The 20,553-nt window shown below is 45.6% G+C and overlaps 1 protein-coding gene across 1 annotated transcript; it reads left to right on the top strand.

Moving 5' to 3' along the window:
* The first annotated feature begins 1,308 nt into the window (after positions 1-1,308).
* On the top strand, positions 1,309-13,700 carry RAB7B (RAB7B, member RAS oncogene family). Its single transcript, XM_049770991.1, has 5 exons — positions 1,309-1,361; positions 1,941-2,067; positions 2,759-2,974; positions 9,849-9,974; positions 13,528-13,700. The coding sequence occupies exons 1-5, from the start codon at positions 1,309-1,311 to the stop codon at positions 13,606-13,608; spliced, it is 603 nt and encodes a 200-aa protein (XP_049626948.1). The 3' UTR covers positions 13,609-13,700.
* Positions 13,701-20,553: the final 6,853 nt, after the last annotated feature.

Below are 20,553 nucleotides of genomic sequence, written 5' to 3'. Positions count from 1 at the left end.
CCGCGGTTCAATCCCCCGGCGTCCCATATGGTCCCCCCAAGCCAGGGGTGATTTCTGAGCTCATAGCCAGGAGTAACCCCTGAGCATCAAACGGCCCAAAAACCAAAAAAAAAAAAATAAAATAAAATAAAATAAAAATAAAATAAAATAAAATAGAATAAGTAAATAAGGTTCAAAAGTAAACATACAAGTATAGCTATAGGTTACACATGTATGTTCCTTTTTCTTTTATAAGTGTGCTATAATTTTGATGTGCTTATTGAAAAAATAATAAAACATAAAATCACATAATCTCCTACCCCAAAATTAAGCACTTCAGTTTTAGTTTGGTTGATTGATTGGTAGTGCCATGGTTACACCAGATGTAATCAGGGCTTACTCCTGTGCACAGGGGGTCACATTTGGAGGGACACCAAGGACCATATGTGGTGCTAAAGATTGAACCCTGGTCACCTGCATGCAAGCAAGAGTCATTATACTATCTCTCTGACTTCAAGCACTTACGTTTTCTATATATTTCTTTCTATATATTTTATCTACAAGTAGGAATGCATCTCAATATGCATATATGGATATAGTGGGGTGCCCTGAATGTGCAGAACAGCATCTTGTTTTTCTTTAGCTCGGGAATTCTCTTGTTATCAAACTATGCCCCCAAATTCCCTTCTAGAGACTTACTCCTTTACTCCATACAGTGACTCATTCAATAGCTTCCCACTGTTTGTTCCAAGGAGCTGCAGGAGGCATATGTGAGCCGGAGTCTCTGCAGCATTGAGATGCTTTGGTTTTCTTACAAGAGAAGAGCAGGAGCATTTTTAGTGCTCTTGGTGCTTGCTGCCAAGTGGCCTTCCAGCAGCATGTACCAATGCCCCTGCCAGCTGAGCTAGAGAAGAGCCTTTTGATTGTGAGATTGCAGCAGAGGGGAGGGGCACGCTCCTTCATGCCAGCCTCCCATGCTGACAACAGTCCCTTGTCCTGGTCCTTTGCCTCTCTCCACACTGCCCCTGTCTCTAAGCTTAACTGCAGAGATGCACATCTGGTTCTCTAGAGACCAGGCTACCTAAGGAAGCAGGCACAGATGAGCATGTGCCTGTTGAGGGAGGTCACCTTCCTTCCAGCCATGGGGACAGTGACCCACAGAAGAGAGGGATTAGATATGGAAGGTGTTGAATCGGCAGTGTAATCTTGGAAAAAGGCCTGATCTCAGTCCCTGGGATCAGAACAGTGATTAGCAGCATGGGAGGGAAGGCAGAGCCCGGCCCACAGCCTGCAGCCACCCTGTTTCTTCACAGGCTCTACAGTCCCTTCATGAATCCTCGGAAGAAGGTGGACCTGAAACTCATCATCATTGGAGCCCTGGGGTAAGCTCAGCTCAGCAGCTTCCCCTCAATGCTGAGACTTCCTGGCTTGGTTCCCACCTCCAGGGATGACTCCTGATTAAGGGTGACACCCAGGAAGGGAGCTTAGTTAGAAGGAAGAGACTGGGGGTTAGACTGTGACTTCTGATTCAAACCTGAGTGTGACTTGACCTCCCCTCTACCACTCTCCCTCCCCTAGGCACTCACTGGCCCCCTCCAAACCTTCTGTCCACTTTGTCTTTGCTTCTGGAAATCGATCTCTGGTCCCTGGCTGCTTGGTCCTCAGTGTTATAATTCAGCCAGAAAGACCCAACTCTTGACAGCACTATAGCCCTTACCTCCGAGTTGACAGCAGGATCCAAGCAGCTTGTCCTGGGTCTCATGAGCTGAGAATCTTTAGGAGAGGCCTTGAGGTCTCTTGAGCAAAGCTTAGAAAGACCCTGCTCAAAAAAAAAAAAAAAAAAAAAAGAAAAGAAAGAAAGAAACTTAGAGTCTCAGGTAATGTGAGTGGGAGTGAATAGTAAAGAGTCAGGGCTGGAGAGGGGAGAATTTGGGTGTTCACAAGCCTGCTGGGCTTCCTAGGGTAGGGAAGACTTCACTCCTTCACCAGTACGTGCACAAGACATTTTCTGAGGACTACCAAACCACTCTGGGTGCCAGCATTCTCTCCAAGATCATCATCATGGAGGGCACAACACTGAAGCTGCAGGTAAGCCCCTTTTTTTTTAGGAGCACACTTCCAAGAGTCATTCGCAGGCCTGCAGACCACACCCACAGATAGTATGTGCCCAGGGAATTAGAATGGTCTAGGATACAGGTTAGCAAGGTCAATACAACTCATGGGCCAGCCTGTTTCTTTGACTGGATAAGCAAAGTTTAGTGGGAGCACACTAGCTGCTCCCAGTCTATGGCTGTTGACCCTATCCCACAACTGCCCCCACCACACAGACACACACACACACACACACACACACACACACACACACACACACACACACACTGCAGTGCAGAGTATTCGCACAGAGACCAACAGCCTAAAAAAGCCTCACGTACTTTTTATCTGGCCTTGAAAAGAGCAAAAGTTCCTGGTGGAAGGAGAGAACCTGAGGGTAGGGACATGCCATTCTTATACTTTGTGCCTTCCTCGGGTCCCAAAGTCCCTTTTCCAAACTGACCAGTGGGAGAACTAGTGTCTTCCCGCGTGGCCCAGAAGAACCTGAGCTTGGTGGAAGCAGAGTTCTGGAGAGCTGGTGCAATTATTAGGACACTAGCATGCACACAGTGGCAGCACTACATGCCAAAGGGTCATGGCTCCCTCTTGGGATATTTTGAATCCCAAAATACATGTTGGATTCTCTAGTAACTCACCTGGTCCCATGGAACACTGTTTTGCCCTCTAGATTTGGGACACAGGTGGACAAGAGCGGTTTCGTTCCATGGTGTCCACGTTCTACAAAGGCTCCGATGGGTGCATTCTGGCCTTTGATGTCACTGACCTGGAGTCCTTTGAAGCCTTGGAGATGTGGAGAGGAGATGTTCTGGCCAAAACCATTCCCATGGAGCAGTCCTACCCAATAGTGGTGCTAGGCAACAAGGTCGACTTGGCTGACCGACAGGTATCATTTAATTTACTCGTTCCACAGATGCTGTATGAAACCTACTGTGTGCCGACTACACAGAACTCATCTGGGAGTCCTTGGCATTCGCAGTCTATTGTGCAAACAGTACTTTAAGGGGAAATTGTACTGCTGTATAATGGTATATGCAATGACAGACCTCGAGTTTTGTCTCTGGGGAAAGGGCACTCACTCAAGCCCAGACTATAGAAAGGCTTCCTGGAGGAAGTGATTCTAGACTGAAGAAATAGTACAAGCATAGGATATCCTGGTATGAGATGACATTGAAGGAGATTTTGTTTTGTTTTATAAGTTAGGTTCTATTATGTACATTTTTAGTGTTTTTATTTATTTCTGTTTGAATCCCTCTCTTTTCCATCATTGTTGTTGATGTTATGATCAGAGCTGCCTACACACCTGGCAGTGGTGCTCACATAGTTTTCATTGTTGCGGTGTAACAATAGGTTGTGGTACTTACATACTCAGCTGCAGTGCTCATGAGGTTCTCATTCTTAGTTGTGTTGGTACATGTGTTCGTGGGGTCACACACTAGGCTGAAGTGCACAGGTTATGGCTGTCGTTCTCATGCATGAGTTCTCTGGGGCCATGCTTCCTGCCCATGGGACTCACATACTTTGTGAGTCCTTGTGTGGTGCTTGTCCTTGTGTCCTTGTCCATGTCCTTGTGTGGTGCTTACACATGTCTAACTGTGATGCTACTGGAAATCACTTGTGGTTCTGGGGGTTATAGGCACCAGAGCTGCCAAGATCATGCTCAGCACTTGTGGGACTCAAAGGACTTAGAGCAGGGCAGGCACTCTGAGTCACTGAGCAATTCCTCTGATCTCCAAAGGCAGTTTTGTCTGGAGTCAAAGAATGGGAGACTTAAATCCTCAGAGACAAGCAGATCAAACTTGAATTTAGGAACCAGAGAAATAGTACATGTATACTGAAATCCCAGATCAAATTTACAGCACAACATATGGTCAATGAACACCATCAAGGGCCACCAAGAGCCGGGAGTAATCCCTGAGCACTTCTGGCCATGTTAACCCCCCCCCAAAAAAAAAAACAGAAAAAAAACTTGAATCTCCTGTAGAATAATATTTCTATCAGAATCAGATAGATATACATGCATATACGATGCATTTATAGTATTGGTTTAAGTATCCTCTGTATAATATTGCTATCTGTTTAAAAACAGGTCAGTTCTCTGATTAGTAACCCCACTCATGTATTTATTTTTTATTGCAGTCAATCAATTGTTGATTGTAGTCAAACTTGTGTACTTATTGTTGATTGATTAGATGATTAGATTGTTTTCTAATAAGAAAATAATAGAATACATGTAATTTATAAATAATTATTTTGGATCAAATAAGATTTAAATGGCACCAGAAAGTGAAGTTTGATTAAGATTCTCTTCCAGCATAGAAGAGAAATATATGAAATATGTTTCACAATGGTCAACACAGAGACAAGTGATAAAACTGAAGAAGGATAGATTCCAGATTAGATAGGAAGATAGAAGGATGGATAGATGGATGGGTGGGTGGATGGATGGCTGGGTGGTGGATTAATGAGTGCTTGTACCTCTAACAGAACTACACCTAGATAAAGAAGGGCTTACTTTGAATTTGCAAAGTTTGATTATTTTGTAGAACAATAGTTTGAAGTCGGTCATTAAGCTTTAGAATGCAACTTCAAAGGAAAAGTCTGTACTGTAAATAAGATGTAAAGTCAGTTCGGTGGTCACTTTGGTTCATAAGCTCAAGGTAATTTCTAATTTCTATCACTATCTCAGATAAGTCAGAGCCCTTAGTCTATCCAAAGGCTAGGTGTCTCCTTGGCTTTTTTTCCTCAGGAACCAACACAGGTGAGGGCTGAGGCTCAAGGAGGGAATCTGTTCCTCTGAGTCTGTGCACCAGCTGTGGGTGCCCATACTTCCTCTCTTATCTGGATAGTTCTGGTTTCAGATCTTGTCAAAAAGGAAGCCAGGAGGAGAAGCAGCAAGGAGAACAGAGGATTTATTGTTTGACTTGTACTTTCAAGAAATAATTGTGTTCTGAGTAAAGTTGGTGCTTCAAATGATGTCTGTCAAGGCCTTCAAAACCTCCTTGGAAATTTTTAAATGGTCCTCTCCAGAAGGGTCTCATTTTCCTCCTCTCTTAAATTCCAAGGTTCTCAGTCATCCTTTGCCTACTGGGTCACCTCCCCTGATGGGTCTTTGCAGCTGCAAGTCTGGCTATGTCTCTGCAGAACTCACATCTCTGTCACCAGGAACCCACACATGTTAGTTCCCATGAGGGGCAATGGGCATTAGTTCTCGGTGAATCTGTCATCTCTGTCTTGTACCTTTTGCTAAGATCCCTCCAGTGTCTGTGAGTCACCAGTTCACTGAAGATCCCAAACCCAGGGCTTTTCCAGTGGGCTTTGTTCTTCCACTCAAGCGAAAGGGGGTACAATAAAACTGTCCCTCCAATGATCCTTTTCCAGCCTTTGTCCATGCTGTAGTTTTAGATCAGCTGGCAGATTTTTGCTCTTGAACTTTTGTAACTGCAATATCTCAAGAGTTTTCTGTCTTCAACCTTCCTCTGTAGCTGAAATCTAATGAAGTTATGATGTCTGGTAGAACTTTTAGGGAATTGAAGACTTAGAGGGATTTTATTTTCTCAGTATATAGAATACAATATTGTCTCCAGAGTCCAGTGAAGCTTTCCTATTATTGGGAAAAAATGGGTGAAGAAGCTAATTAAGAACAAAGATAGGAATTGATGAGTGATGTGGGTGGACTCAGACAAAAGAGGAGCACAGAGCCTACCTGTGTTTCTCGTCAATAGCTGTGCATGTGATTAAGCCAGGAAGTATATGGCTAAGCTTTAACCCCCTCCAGGCAAGTGCTTCTGAAGAGCAGAATTGTGCAGTTATTGAGAATGGATTCAGGGAAGAAGAGAGACAGCGAGCCAAAAGGCCAAAGGCTTTATGCTTGGAGTTCCACCTAAGAGAAGGGCAGGAGTGGGGCCAAAGGAAGTTGACAGCAAAGAAGACACATCACAAAATGGGCTGCAGAACTGGGAAGCTTACAGAGGTTCAGGGTCTGGCCTGGGAAGAAGTTATTGTAGGGGAAAAAAATTAAGAATGTCAGAGGAGAAGAAATGTGAGTGTTGTGAGAGGTTGAATTTCCTGAAGAGGGCACTCCAAGTGTTCACAAAGGTGGAAAGGAAAGTGGCAAAATGGAAAGTGCAGGCCAACTAGGAGGGGAAAAAAGGTCCAAGCGAAATGAAGGATGGTCTTTGTTCTGGAGAGAGATGCAGTGAATCAACTGAGGGTACAGCTCAAATAGGGGCTGGACACCTGCTTTTCATGTGTTAGGCCCTGGATTCAATCCAGACACTCTAGCAAACCAAGAAAGAAGCAGTTAACCCCCGGGCAATCCCAACCTCTTTTCTAAGACCCGAAATGAGTGGAGTACAGAAATAGCCCCCCAAAAGGTGTAGGGGACTTTAAATATGGGAAGTGGGGCCTGGGAGATAGACCAGTGCTTGCCAATTGCTGCACATGGAGTGATCCCTGAGCCCAGAACCAAGGGGAAACCCTGAGCACAGCCTGGTGTGGCCCCAAAAGCAAAACAAAAAAATTTTTCTTAAGCCAGGAGATAAGGCTGACTTTGGGGTTAGGAATGATGGGTGAAAGGGGACTAGTTGAGAGGCACAGAGAGAGGACATGTGGCCACCCCTAAGGGTAGAACTGAGGTTCATCTTTGGGTTCAAATGCTCAAATGCTGACACAGATGCATGGGATATTTGAGGAATAAAGAAAGTATTCTTGACAAAGAACAAAGAGCAGACACTGGAAAAGGGATGCTTCCCTGGCATGAGAACAACTTAAACTGGGCAGACTATCCACCAGCCTGGACTGGAGAACAAACTCTAAAGAGAACAAAAGTCTGGTTTTGTGCTCTGAATTTTTTATATATTTTAGCATATTTTTCAGGTAATTCAGACATATGTATGATGGGCATATGCAACTGAGAAACACAATGTACATATACAGGTACAGGAAAGTGGCAGAGAAATGTCATAGGGTTGGCTTTATAGTATTGTGATGAGTACCAAGGTGGTAGAGATCAGGAAGGCCTGCAAACTCCACTGGTCCTTATCAGTTCAAAAATTCCTAAAGTGCTGCCTGTCCCTGGAAGACCACCTCGAATTGAGACTTAACATAAGTTCCTCCATCACACACACACACACACACACACACATAAGTTCCTCCATCACACACACACACACACACACACACACACACACACACACACACACACACACCCTCCCTTCTCTCTGGAATGAGGCTTTGTGCAAGCAGACAGGGTGAACTGACTCTCAGACAGGGTGAACTGACTCTTGGTTACTCCCAATCATGCTCTAAAACTTCCCAACCATTTCTCGAACAAAGTATCAATCTATCAAATAAGCAGAGGGAAATTGGTAGTCTGACAGTTCCCATGGAAATATGAACAATGTACCCTCCAGGTGGATCTAACCAATCATTATAAAGGGCATAAGAAAATTATAGTATTGCAGTTTTAGAGTATATAAGGAAGCTCATACCTGAGACCAGAGTGGCCGATCGGCTTCAGTACTCAATACTTGTTAGACGTGTGATTTGTGCACAATAAAATCCTTTAATGCAAAGCTCATTGCTTTTGGATACAATCAGAGCCAAGAGGACACAATGTGAGGATTTCACATGTCCAGGTCTCCAACGTCACCTCCAGGCCAGTCTGTTTGGCTTTTTTTTTTTCGGTCACACCTGGCAGTGCTCAGGGGTCACTCCTGGCTGTCTGCTCAGAAATTGCTCCTGGCAGGCACGGGGGACCATATGGGACGCCGGGATTCGAACCAATGACCTCCTGCATGAAAGGCAAATGCCTTACCTCCATGCTATCTCTCCGGCCCCTGTTTGGCTTTTCTAACTGTTGAGGGTCCCGAATTTTCATAGGGAAAGAGAAGGGGACAAGTTGCAAAAAACAAAAACCTTGACAGATCTGGTGCCTATAAAGCAGGGAAGGGACAGTGAGGACAGCAGGATGTAGCTACAGACATCCCATGCTGGATGCTATCAAGTAGAAGCACTGACTGTTTCTCTTCACTTTCATTTTGATCCGTCAATTCATTTGGGAGGTGAGAGGCAGAGGGAAGACACAGTCTGTGGTGTTTAGTTTAGTTTAGTTCAGGGTTTGTTCTGGTGGAGCCGAATCCCCAGGTGTGTCCCTGCCCTTTGACTTCTCTCCAGTCCTCTTCCCTCCCTTTTTGCTACAAATCCTGAGCATCAGTGACATATCCAGTCAAGGACTCTGCACCAAGACATGAGGCTGGGTTGGAACGGATATGAAAGTTATGAAGCAGGAAGAAGTGAGCAGAAATGCTCAATCTTACACCCAGGGACTTGAGCAGGTATAAAGCCATTAGCTAAGATGTCAACTAAGATGTCATGTGTTCATTTCTAATGATCCCTTCTTGACTTGAGGAGACAATTTGATGAGAGACTTTATCTAGTCTCTCCATAAGGGGTCTCAGTTCTGGAAGAGGGTCCTTTCCCCATAAGAAAAATCTTATCCCCTTCAACAAACTAAACTGTGTTTATAAAGAGGCCCAACAAATCTGCAATATCAGTCATTTCCTTTCTGACAAAACATCCGACATTAAACTCAGCAATATCATTTTGATTTGGAAGTAACCCTCTAGTTGGCCAGAGCATTTTTGAGTGTTTAAACTGTGATGGGACCTGAATTTGGATTAGAAATAGAGTCATTCAAGGGCAAACTCAGGACTAGGAAGAGTCCTGGTTCTGAGCCCAAGGACTATGGGTGAGATAGGAGTAGCTGCTCTAAGCCAGCACCCCTCAGCCTAGCAAGCTGCTTGTCCTCTCTCAGCTATGTGAGGTGAGTCAAGAACTGAGCTTCTCTAAGCCCATCTGTCTTACTGAGGTACCTTAGCATGAATAAATGCATAAAAGTATGACTGGGTTAGTGCCTTGCTTGATGTAAGGCCATATATTTAATCCCAGCACCACCCCACATCACCCTGTGTGTGCCTGACCCCAAAGGAACAACAGAGGGCATGGAAGGGGAAAGAAGTTAAAGTGCCAGTGAGGCATCTCAGAGCACTAGGAGCACAGCGGTTTTTAGACCCTGGGAAGCAGATGACTTTCGCTGGACATCTCCTTTCCTGGCTGGCATCTGACATGTCCTTCTTCATTTGAAGGAGTGTATAAGGTACCAACGGCAGGAAAGAATACCTACAGTCAGTCTTAGGAAGTAGCATGCAGCTGTGATCCTGCCATATCTATGCTAAATCCTATTTTTTTACTTTGCCCATCTGTAAAATGGAGCCAGTCTATACAGACCTTTGTAAAATAATCTGTCTGGATCTCTATACATGTTATGGACATAGTTAACAATGGAATGGGGTGGGATGGATGTGGGTGGTGATAGGGGTATAGTGATCATTAGGGGTGACAATTGTGGGGATATGACAGTGATGAGGATAGAACAGTGGTGGGATGTGACAATGTCAAGATTGAGGTGGGTCGATGATGTAGCCAAGGGTTGGTGGCGGGATGTAATAACCATGGATGGGAATATGACAATAGTATAATAGTGGCAATGGTAGAGTTGGGAATGGGACCATGTTGAGGATGAGGAGTGAATATAACAATGGTGGGTGTTGTGCCAATGACGAGAAAGGGTTAGAATGTGATTGACAGTAGTGGAGGGTGTGACAGCAGAGGGGATTATAGGAGAAGTGACCATGATGAGGATGATGAGGTGGAAAGGATGATGAGAATGCTCTGTAATCACTTCTTCCCTCCTTTAGGTGCCTCACGAGGTAGCCCAAAGCTGGTGTAAAGAGAAGAATATTCCCTACTTTGAGGTCAGTGCTAAAAGTAACTTCAATGTGGTCCAAGCCTTCGAGATGCTGGCTAGCCGCGCTCTGTCCAGGGTGAGTGGCACCAGGACCTCCTATGAGCATGGGGGACTGGGAGCTGCCAGGAGCAGTCTGGCCCTGGTGGTGGATGGGAGTTATTCTGAGAGGCCTTGGCTCTTCCTACTGCTGGGACCACATGATGCTGGTGTCTAAAACAGCCTTAAAGATGGTCCCTCAAAAAGAAAAAAAAAAAGATGGCCCCATCACTCAGGCTGATTTCCATTGTCAGGACTGGCATCAACCCAGGAGATGCTGATTATCCTCTGTGGTCAGCAAGACAGGGCCAGTTTTCACCAGGAGCATATCAGGTTCCCAGCATTAGCCTGGTGCAGTCAAGGCTGCAGGTATTGGTCTCCTCAGGGGACAGAGTGCTTCATGAGACCTCTGGTAAGGTCACTCAGCAAACAGGGACTAGTGACAGAAAGGAGCCCTGAAGGGACTTGTCCTCTCTCTTCAATAGTAGTACATACAGCACAAGTACTGATGAGCTTCCAGGTACAGACAAATTCCAGGTACAGACAAATTCCAGGTGAGCTCCCAAGTATAAGCAAGCTCCTGGGTACAAGCAAGCCTCTGGGTACAAGTGCCATTGATATGACAACTGGGTATCCCATATAAGGGTTAAGGGAGTAGGAAACAGGAAACAGAGGCAGTGCCTTAGTTCCCTGAAAATCTGAAAACTGGACTGCAGTTGGGAAACTCAAGGAGGGGTGAGGAGAAGGACAGTCAGGGTTTCTGTGCTTGAGGGAATGGGAGCAATGTAGATGGGTGCCTGGATGCAGACATCCACCATCACAGACTCCACAAAGCACTCACCCACCTCAGGGGCCACAGCATCTCCTGAGACAGGGCAGCAGACTGTAGGTGCTCTGCTGCCCTCCTCACTGATACTCCATTGGCCCCTCAAACTGATCTTGTGCCCCATCCTAGCTCCAGCCTGCCCTGTGTAAAGGGGAGCAGGCTGGTCCATCTCTAGCTCAAGGCCCAGAGTGTAACTTCTTCTGTCATCAGAATCAGGCTGTAGGCTGGGACATACTTGACCTGATCTTGGGCACTACTCTGTGACCCCCTATAGACTCAGGGGCTGCTGAACATGGGTATATCACATGGGGCTTCCTCAGCACCCTCACTCCAAACATAGTTTTCCTGCATGCTCCCTCGCTGTACCCCTGCTAGCTTGGTTTGATTTTCAGATTTATACCTGTTCCTCACATCAAGAGGAAAGTTACTGATGGGGACCCCATAGGCAGAACCCCAGATGACATTGGAAGTTCCCTCCCCTGGACTTCTGGGAAAGCACATGTCCTTTCTGAGCCTCTGCACTTTGGGAATAGCTCCAGAATAGTTTGCTGGAGGAAGGCAAGCAAGGCCAGAGGGGAGGGACCTCAGGGTCCCCAGACTCAGGTGGAGGGCTAAAGACATTCCCAGTAATGTCTTGGGAAAAGATAAGGAATATGGGTGGTGGTGTGACTACCCAAAAAGTGACAAATGATTTGAGTGTTGGAAGATGATTTCCAGTCCACAAGGGACATGGTAGTTCTTGGGCTTCGAGGGGAGGAAGAGTGGCCCAGGCCTGGATCCATATGATTCACAAACCCACCTTATGAGTTTCTAACAGTCAGAAAAAATACTAAAGGTTTAGAGGGAAGCAGGACTTCTGCAGGGGCACCAGCACAGGAGACCTGTGCTTGATAGGACCTCGGCTTCCTGTTGCATTGCTGGTCACCCTAGCATACAGCAGCTCCCCAGAGCCTGGGAGCCCATTGGGCATGTCTTTGTGTAGTGCCAAGTTGCACAGAGATTCAGAGAAGAAATAGCTACCATTACATGAAGCTTAATTGAAGGGAGACCACTCAATGGGCTGAGAGCAGACTTTGCACAGGGGCCTAGATCTGATCCCCTGCATCACTGGGTCTCCTGAGCACTACTGGGAATATCTCCAATCACTGAACACAGCCAGTGTGACCCACCCAAAAACGGCTTGCTTTTGGATCAAGCATGCAACCCAATGGCAGGGCACTTGTCTTGAAAGTGTGAGGCCTTGGATGGAGCCACAGGCAAAGTCAAAAACAAGCAAACTTCCAAGAGCATAGAAGTTCCAAGGGCATGTAAATATGTATGGATTTCCACACATTAAAGTTGGAACTTACAAGTACATTTTTTTTAAGTTAAGAGAGTTTTCAAAAACATTTTCTAGAAGAATCCCTCCCCTCCTTCCTCGGAAGTTCATACCCACTGAAGTGCCCCCAGCAATGTGGGGGTACAGGTAGGCTGGTCCAAAGGGGAGGATCCAGGCTTTGGCTTGAATCCTGCCTCACTCTCTGCTTCTTCTGATAGTGTCTGTAAGCAACTTCTATAAGCTGCCTAACATTTCTCATTCTTTTTGTTTGTTTGTTTTGGGGCCACACCCAGCAATTTTCAGGGATTACTCCTGGCTTTGCTCTCAGGAATTACTCCTGTCAGTGCTCAGAAGACCAGATGGGATGTTGAGGATCAAACCCAGGTCGGCCACATGCAAGGCCTTTTGTACTATGTTGTATTGTACTATAGCTTCAGCCCCCACTTCTCACTCTTTAAAGTACAAATAATAATTTCTTCCTCTTTGGATGGGTGCTACTAAAGGCATCAAACTGCACTAGCTCATTAGTGAGTCCCCAGGTACCACAAATACAACCATAAGCACCAACACAGCTATAGGAGAAACTTCAGAGGTAGAACAACAGGGTTGATGATGATCAAATCTGGGAGAGAAAATATCAGGAGCTGAAATCCGGGAGAGAAAATATCAGGAGCTGGCTAGGTGAAAATTCAGGTTTCTAGCTTAACAAATGGAAGATCTTGGGTCAGGTACCCTGAACCAGAGTATAGATAAAGTGAAACCACCACGGTTCATCTGGACAAAGTATTCGGCTTCCTGAGGTGGGGCTCAATTTGGAAGGAGCAGCTGGCTCAGCCCGGAGAGGTGATCTATGGCCTGTGCAGAGAAGAGGAGCTGGGAGCTGCTTCTGGGTCCCTCTTTGGCCACAGCTAAGGCCATAAAGTTCAAGAGTCCAGTTTTCCCCAGAAAATTAAGCAGCTGCACCAGGAAGAAAAGGCCAACCTAACATTGGAGGATTGGGGCTGACGGGAGTCTCCCTCTGGGGTTAGTTGGAGAAAGATATCTTGTCTGCCTTATCTGGAGCACAGAGGCTGGCTGAGGGTGATTAGTGAGGTAACAGGATACTGCTGGGACCTAAAGGCAGGACATGAGGGAATAGTGGTCTTCAAACTATGGCCCGAGGGCCACATATTGTATTTGTATCTGTTTTGTTTCTTCATTGCAAAATAAGATATATGCAGTGTGCATAAGAATTCGTTCATAAGTTTTGTTTTTACTATATTCAGACCCTCCAATGGTCTGAGGAACAGTGAACTGGCCCCCTGTTTAAAAAGTTTGAGGACCCCTGGATAGACCTTCCAAAGGCACCTGCCCCCACAGTCACCCTTGACCACTCCAGTCAGGACAGACCAGAGCCCAGAGCCTGAGCCCCATAGGGCAGTGCTGACTGACTTCTCCTTTCCTTCCCAGTATCGGAGCATCCTGGACAACTACCTCACTGACTCCATCAAGCTCAGCCCCGAACACCAGTCCCAGAGGCAATGCTGCTAACATCCGGCTCTTCAGAGCCACCAAGCCTGGCTCCAGGCTCATTGGACCTGCTGCTGCTGAGGCTGAACCAGGCAGCCCAGACACATGATCAGAACCACAGGAACACAGAAACAGACGACTGACAACCAACCGGTCAGGATGAAAGAATGTCACAGTCAAATCCTGGCCCTGGAGGGTTCCAGCTGCCCTGCTTCCCCAGAGCCCTCCTGCTCCAATGGCTCCTCTCTATGACAGACTCCTGTCCCCATTCTTGTGACTAGATTTATTCGCCGTCCACCTCCTCAGGACAGGGGTACAGCTCAGCTGCCTTGAGTAACCTGGGGGTGGGGAACACCCAGAGCCCTGCATTATTCTGGGCAAAACAACCTTGTAGTGAGGGCCTGTGATGTCTGTATTCAGGGGGCAAAGTCACCTCAGAAGGTTCCCAAAGTCTCCAAGGCTGATGTTCAGCAAGCCCCAGAAATCTCTCAATCTCATGTCAGAGACTCCTGGAGACCTACAGCCCTGCTTACCTCATAGTTGCTCTCCCAGACCTCACACTCTGGTAAAGGAGAAAGGCAAGTGACAAGGAATTTCTGCCAGCATTTTCAAATATCAGTCAACTGCTTGAGAAAAGTGAAATAAGATAATGGAACAGAGAGAAGGGCAAGGGCTGCGACTGAGTGCTGTTTCGGACATGAGACTAAATGGTCCCTGCAGAGGCAGCATTGGCGTGAAATCGAGAGAACAATTAAGGAGCTGCTCAGACAAAGCATTCCGGAGGGGATGGGGAGAGGAAAACAGCAAGAGTTAAGGCCTAAGACAAGGACAAGCTTGCTCTCTGTTCCAGGTTACAGAAAGGACATCACCCCTGGAAGGCTTGTGGAGCCTATGTCACCAGAGGGCAGCAGTGCTCTTTCCCTTCGGGCTGAGGCTTGCTGGTGACCCTTTCCTGGTGGTGATGCTCAAAGTTTGATCAGACAGCTCTGGGCATAGTCAGACCTTTGAGGTTTGTAGGCAGGAGAATCCCAGAGTTTTGGGCCTTGCAAGAAATGGGCCAGAACTGCTATATTGATGATTCAGGCATGAACTCCACTTTGGTAGTCAGGGAGATAATTCACTAAGCTGAGCACACCCTTTGCATGGAGGATATCTGGACTTCAATCCCAGCACTATATGTGTTCCCTGAGCACAAAGCTGGAATAATGCCATGTGGCAGGAAAAAAAATGTTTTATTTTAATAAAAAAATGTTTACTTTTTTATGTCCTCTTTGCTGACCAATATTGGCATAAAGCAGACTCTAAATTCTGAATTTCTGTCCTTCTGATGATGGCCACATAGATGATGGAGCCCAGCCTGGAAGAAGACAGCTAGATGACCTTGGTGGCCTCCCAGGGGTACATCGGGTCCACCACAGGAGGACCCACCTTGAGCAATATACAAACTTGGGATTTGTACCTCTGCCTAAGGAGACATTGAAGGTGGAGGAGAGGTCAGAGAGAGTTGGAGGGCCCCTGTTTCCTGCTCCCCTTTGGTTATGGATGAGAACTGGACTCTGTCCCCGTCTTGTGTAAGTGTGGCTCTGCATGCCACAGGTGCTCCCGTGTCAATGACAAGGAGTATGAGGTTGGGTAGTTGCAAGCACTGGGTAGTGCTGTGGCCGTGTGGGGGGTCATTTCTAAATGCAAGCAATAAATAATAAAGGACTCCTTTGGCTCCTACCTGATACTTGCCATTAACAGGTGTTATTCAATTCCACATCTCCATAGTTCAAAATTCAAATTATTCTAGAGGGAAGACATCACCAAGCTACATGTCTGGGCAGTGTAAGATGGGAGACAGCTGCCTTATCTTAAACCCAAGGCCCAGGCAGCAATAGAGGGTCCCCCTAAGCCAGGCAGCTCATAGCCTGAGGACAACCTTGCACCAGCTCTTTCCTTGCACAGACAGAGATCAACAGGACACCTACCTGGGGGGCTGGAAGTTTGGCCCCCTTCAGCAGGAGCCACTCAGATAAAGGGCCAGAAGTAATAAGGCCACCCTACTCTCCTGTGCACCCAGCCCTACCCACCAATCTCCATGCACATATACATGTTCACAAATACACACCACACATTCATACACAAATGCACACAAACACATATTCGCAAATATGTACATTTGCACACATTCAAATATACCACATGTGTGCATGAATATACACACATTCACCACATTTACATACACACATATACTACACAATTTACATATGCATACACCACTTGCATTCACACATACCATATACTTTCACATACACACATATACCACACATATATACCACAGATTCACACACGTGCATATACTATACATATACAACTCGCATGCACCATATGCATTCACAAACACGCACAACACATATACCATGCACATTCACCCACACATATCCCACACATTCATACACAAGACATTAACACATACTTTCACAAATACACGTGACATGCAAATACACATGGACCATACACATTTACAAATGCACACATTCACACAAAAATACATATATGCCTCACACAAGTACACAATAGTACACACAATACTACACACATTCAAACCATGCACACAAATATATACATCACACGTACCACACACAAGCGCATGGACATACGTATTCACATATACACTTGCATATAAGTATTAACAAACACATGCATGTATGTGCGTATCCCATATACTTTGCAACATAAATGCATACATACACTCACACAGATATAAGCACACAGGCACAGATCTTATATGTGTGTGCACACTGTGTCCATATATGCATACACATATCCCTGTGTACATATACACTCACAAGCACACATTGTCACATGCATGTGTTCAGGTGTGCTCTTGCCTATATGGCCTCCTGCGTGCAGTGCATAGATATCTGGACACATGCCTGCATACATGTGTGCACTTGCAGCCCAATTCCAGGAAGAAATACTGAGCTGCTGCTAAGCAGCCATAGGGGCACATGTCCTTGGATGTGGAGTAAAAATCAAACCAAATCTTCCCAGACTGGCCACAGAGACTTGGGGAACTGTAATTTTTGCTGTTTGCTCCTGCTCGACGCTCCACAGATGTCCTGAGTGCTCCACCACCTGAACCCAGTACTCGGTGTGGTGGTCCAAGTGAGACACCTAGATCCCACAGGACATGATAGTAAGTCACTCAGGGGAATAAAGAAGTGTTGTGATGGGAAAGGAGTTCAAGCCAAAGGCAGCCACATATACAGTATGCCTGCCCCTTGAAGAAGAGGCCTGGAAAGAAGAGACCAATTCACACCTGCCAGTACAGAAGGGAAAGGTGCAGAGGCTGCATCTCAGTGAATAAAAGGGGTGCTTGCAGCAAGAGCAGTACTTTTATTTGCACAATTTTACACTTCAAAGTTGAACTCAATGAAGAACTTTCTCAAACATTTTAATGGAGGAAAAATGAATATTGATAGAAGGGAGTGAGGAGGCTAAAACAAGAACAGGCGGAACTCCCAGCAGACCCGCCTGTCCCATATGGACACATCATGTGGCTCTGGGCAAGGCAGAGAAGCACAGACACCTTAGCAATGTCCCACACCCATCCTCTGCAGAGACAGGACTCTAGAGAGGAAGCCTGGGGTGTTTTTAGTTCCCTTATTGGAGGCTCTTGTCTAAGCACCTGCCAGTAACAGACAAGAGTTGCCAAGGAGGCTGATTCTGGAGATTTATAGTGGTGGGGATACCCAGCTCTGAATGACTGAATGAGTGAATACACTGAGGAATGGGGTTTCCCAAATCTACTCATGGCTAACTGGTCAGTCAACACTGCAGAGTCCTGAAAAGTCCCTCCTCTGACTTACGGGCAGCCAGGTACTCTTGCACCCACATGTGTGGTGTGTGGCAAGTACAAAAAACCCAAGCAGGCTCTGGCCCTGAGGTTTCAGCACAGCATCATGAGGCCCTGCAAAGGAATTCTCTTTATGGCATTTTTTTTATATATAGGAAAGAGGCTGGAAGTGGCCTAGACATCCTCCTACAGGAAACTGGGTAAATAAAATGTAGGCTATTCAACAGTGGAATTTCACAATGGAAATGAATAAACTAAAGTCATGTGCATTAACCAGTGGCTCTCAGTAGCATTTGGAAAATCACCAGTATGGAAGATTGTCTGTATACCATTTAGACAGGTCCAAAACAAAGCGATCTATGGAGTCTACCTCCACAATTACCACAATCTCAGAGGGTGAAGCAATATAGAAAACAACAAAAAACTACAAAGAAGGAAATTAAGAACCCAAAATTCAGGTGATCTTGAATGGCGTTTAAGTGAAGGGATATGGGGGAATAGTAGCAATCGAGCCTACAGATATCTGGGTGCTACTGGAGACACTGAGCTCCTCTAGCTGGCTCTGGGGCCAAGTTATTCATAGAAATATGTGAATCTCCTTTTAACGTCTCAAGTGCTGAAAATTGAACCTTTCGACTATGAAAGTTGGATAAGACTGGGTTCATAACCTGGCTTCCAGTGCTGCGTGGTTGTCATTGTTCTCCCTCAAGTGACTCCATCTCTCCGCACAGACTCTTAAAAGATGTTTAACTGTGATTTAACATACGGAATCTGGAGCCCCAGTGAAGGCCATGACACAGGGAACAAGAACAAAATGGGCAAACAAACAGAAGAACTCACCACATCACTTCTTCCTAGCAGACTGCTGAGAGTTAAAACATCTGGTCAGCAGTGTCATCACTTAAGACAAAACATAAAAGGCCAAGTTTACACCTGCCCAGGGTCCATGAAGCAAGCAGTTGGCAAACAGTACCACAATTCTGCCTCTGCTGTACACACAGGGTCATGGAGCCCTCAGAAGTGCCTCACACTGTTCCCTGAGCTCACCTCACCTGGCATGGAACAAAGTCCTGAAACTTCTCAGAAATATGCTTCCTTGGAAGAAGGCTTCTGTCCTTGCTTTTGCATCTGCAGGAGTTACCTGGACCTTGAATTGCAGCCACCTTTGTCTGCTGTCTAACTACAGCCCAGGATTTGAGGAAAATCACTGAAAATATAAACCCTAAAGTTAAAGACATGAACATCTTTAGGCCTGAGGATCTGTGAGTTTTCATCCTTCTCGTTCAAGCTAGATCTGGGAGACAACCTGAGAATCAAGAATAAACAGAGAATATCTGAAGTCATGTCACCTTATGTGTTTTGTGGCCACACTCAGTGATGTTCAGTAGTTACTGGAGAGAGGTCTCGCTCTGCAGTGCTCAAGGGACCACTTGTAACCAGGGATAAAATCCAGGATTCCTGCATACAAAGCATGTACATCTCTGTAGCCCATAAAGTCATATAATCTTTGAGCATCTCTTTGAGATCCCTTTGAGTATCTCTTCAGCCCATAAAGTCACATAATCTTTTTTTTTTTTGGCCACACCCATTTGATGCTCAGGGGTTACTCCTGGCTAAGCGCTCAGAAATTGCCCCTGGCTTGGGGGGACCATATGGGACGCCGGGGGATCGAACCATGGTCCTGATCCTTGGCTAGCACTTGCAGGCAGACACCTTACCTCTAGCGCCACCTCGCCAGTCCCAAAGTCACATAATCTTTTTTTTTTTTTTTTTTTGGTTTTTGGGCCACACCCGGCATTGCTCTGGGGTTACTCCTGGCTGTCTGCTCAGAAATAGCTCCTGGCAGGCACGGGGGACCACATGGGACACCTTTGGTCCTGGATCGGCTGCTTGCAAGCAAACACCGCTGTACTATCTCTCCGGGCCCGAAGTCACATAATCTTAATGAAGCTTTTGTGAGCTCTTGAACCAGTAGTATTTCCAGTCTTAATTTTCTCCTCTGTACAGAAGTACAATAATACTCCTCTGTACTATATTTTAAATTAATGTAAAGAAAATTCATCGGGGCCGGGAAGGTGGCGCTAGAGGTAAGGTGTCTGCCTTACAAGCGCTAGCCAAGGAACGGACCGCGGTTCGATCCCCCGGCGTCCCATATGGTCCCCCCAAGCCAGGGGCGATTTCTGAGCACATAGCCAGGAGTAACCCCTGAGCGTCAAATGGGTGTGGCCCAAAACCAAAAAAAAAAAAAGAAAATTCATCATAGTTGGCATAGTTGATCATAATACATTTGTTTCCAGATAAATAAAGCAAAATTATTAGAAAAATAGAAATAAAAAATAGAATGGAAGAGAAGAAAGTTTTAAAAAGTAAGAAAAACGAAAAAGTACAGTAGCAAACATATTGGTGAAAATTATTGTATCTGAAGTAAAGGTTTAGTAAGCTCCTGTTTGTAAGTTCCCATTAGCTTAAACATCCTAGAGGGATGACAGTATTACAAAAATTAAGGTGTCTAAAAATTCAAAGAACTACTACTGATACTATGACTTTTAGGAGCATGAACTAAGCTGCTAGGCCTCCTGGAAGGAGAGAGGGTGCCCACACTGACTCTAAAATGCTCTGGTGAGCTAAGTCCCAAAACGAGCATACCAGCATACAAACTTCAGTTTGTTCAGATTCGTGTCTCCAAAGGGAATCATAAAGGGTCAATGATGAGGCAGGGTCATCGGGAAAACAGTGGTTCTGGGTGATGGAGGAAGCAGGCTTCAGCAGGGCTGGAGTTTGGCCCGCCCTCTCCTCTTGAGATGGCCAATTCTGCTGCGTGGGTCAATGTACCCATGATCTTTTCATGGCTTGGTTTACATCTTATTCAAAAAAAAAGTGAGTCTATGAAGCTGGTCCAGTTCAAACATGGTGATTGAGTTTGTGGTCCTCATATGTACTATTAACAGTAATCATTTTTTATTCCATAAGGATGATAAAAAGGTAAAATCAAATCATGACTATGCTAGTGATTTTAAAACTGTTCAAGCCAAACTAAAACAAAACAAAACAAAACAAAAAAACACTGTTCATGTTTATCTAACAGTGTAAAAGGATTACTGCATTTAGAGTCAAACATCTTTTTT

The sequence above is a fragment of the Suncus etruscus genome, chromosome 3, assembly GCF_024139225.1.
Source record: "Suncus etruscus isolate mSunEtr1 chromosome 3, mSunEtr1.pri.cur, whole genome shotgun sequence".
In the NCBI taxonomy this organism is placed as follows: domain Eukaryota; kingdom Metazoa; phylum Chordata; class Mammalia; order Eulipotyphla; family Soricidae; genus Suncus; species Suncus etruscus.
This window is presented reverse-complemented; position numbering and strand designations above follow the sequence as displayed.

What these genes read in the sequence shown, in the direction of transcription:
- RAB7B (XM_049770991.1), top strand. Translation starts at nt 1,309, where the DNA reads ATGAATCCTCGGAAGAAGGTGGACCTGAAACTCATCATCATTGGAGCC. An exon ending in GCACAACACTGAAGCTGCAG is followed by an intron (nt 2,068 to 2,758) that starts GTAAGCCCCTTT and finishes TTTGCCCTCTAG; the next exon opens with ATTTGGGACACAGGTGGACA. An exon ending in TCGACTTGGCTGACCGACAG is followed by an intron (nt 2,975 to 9,848) that starts GTATCATTTAAT and finishes TCCCTCCTTTAG; the next exon opens with GTGCCTCACGAGGTAGCCCA.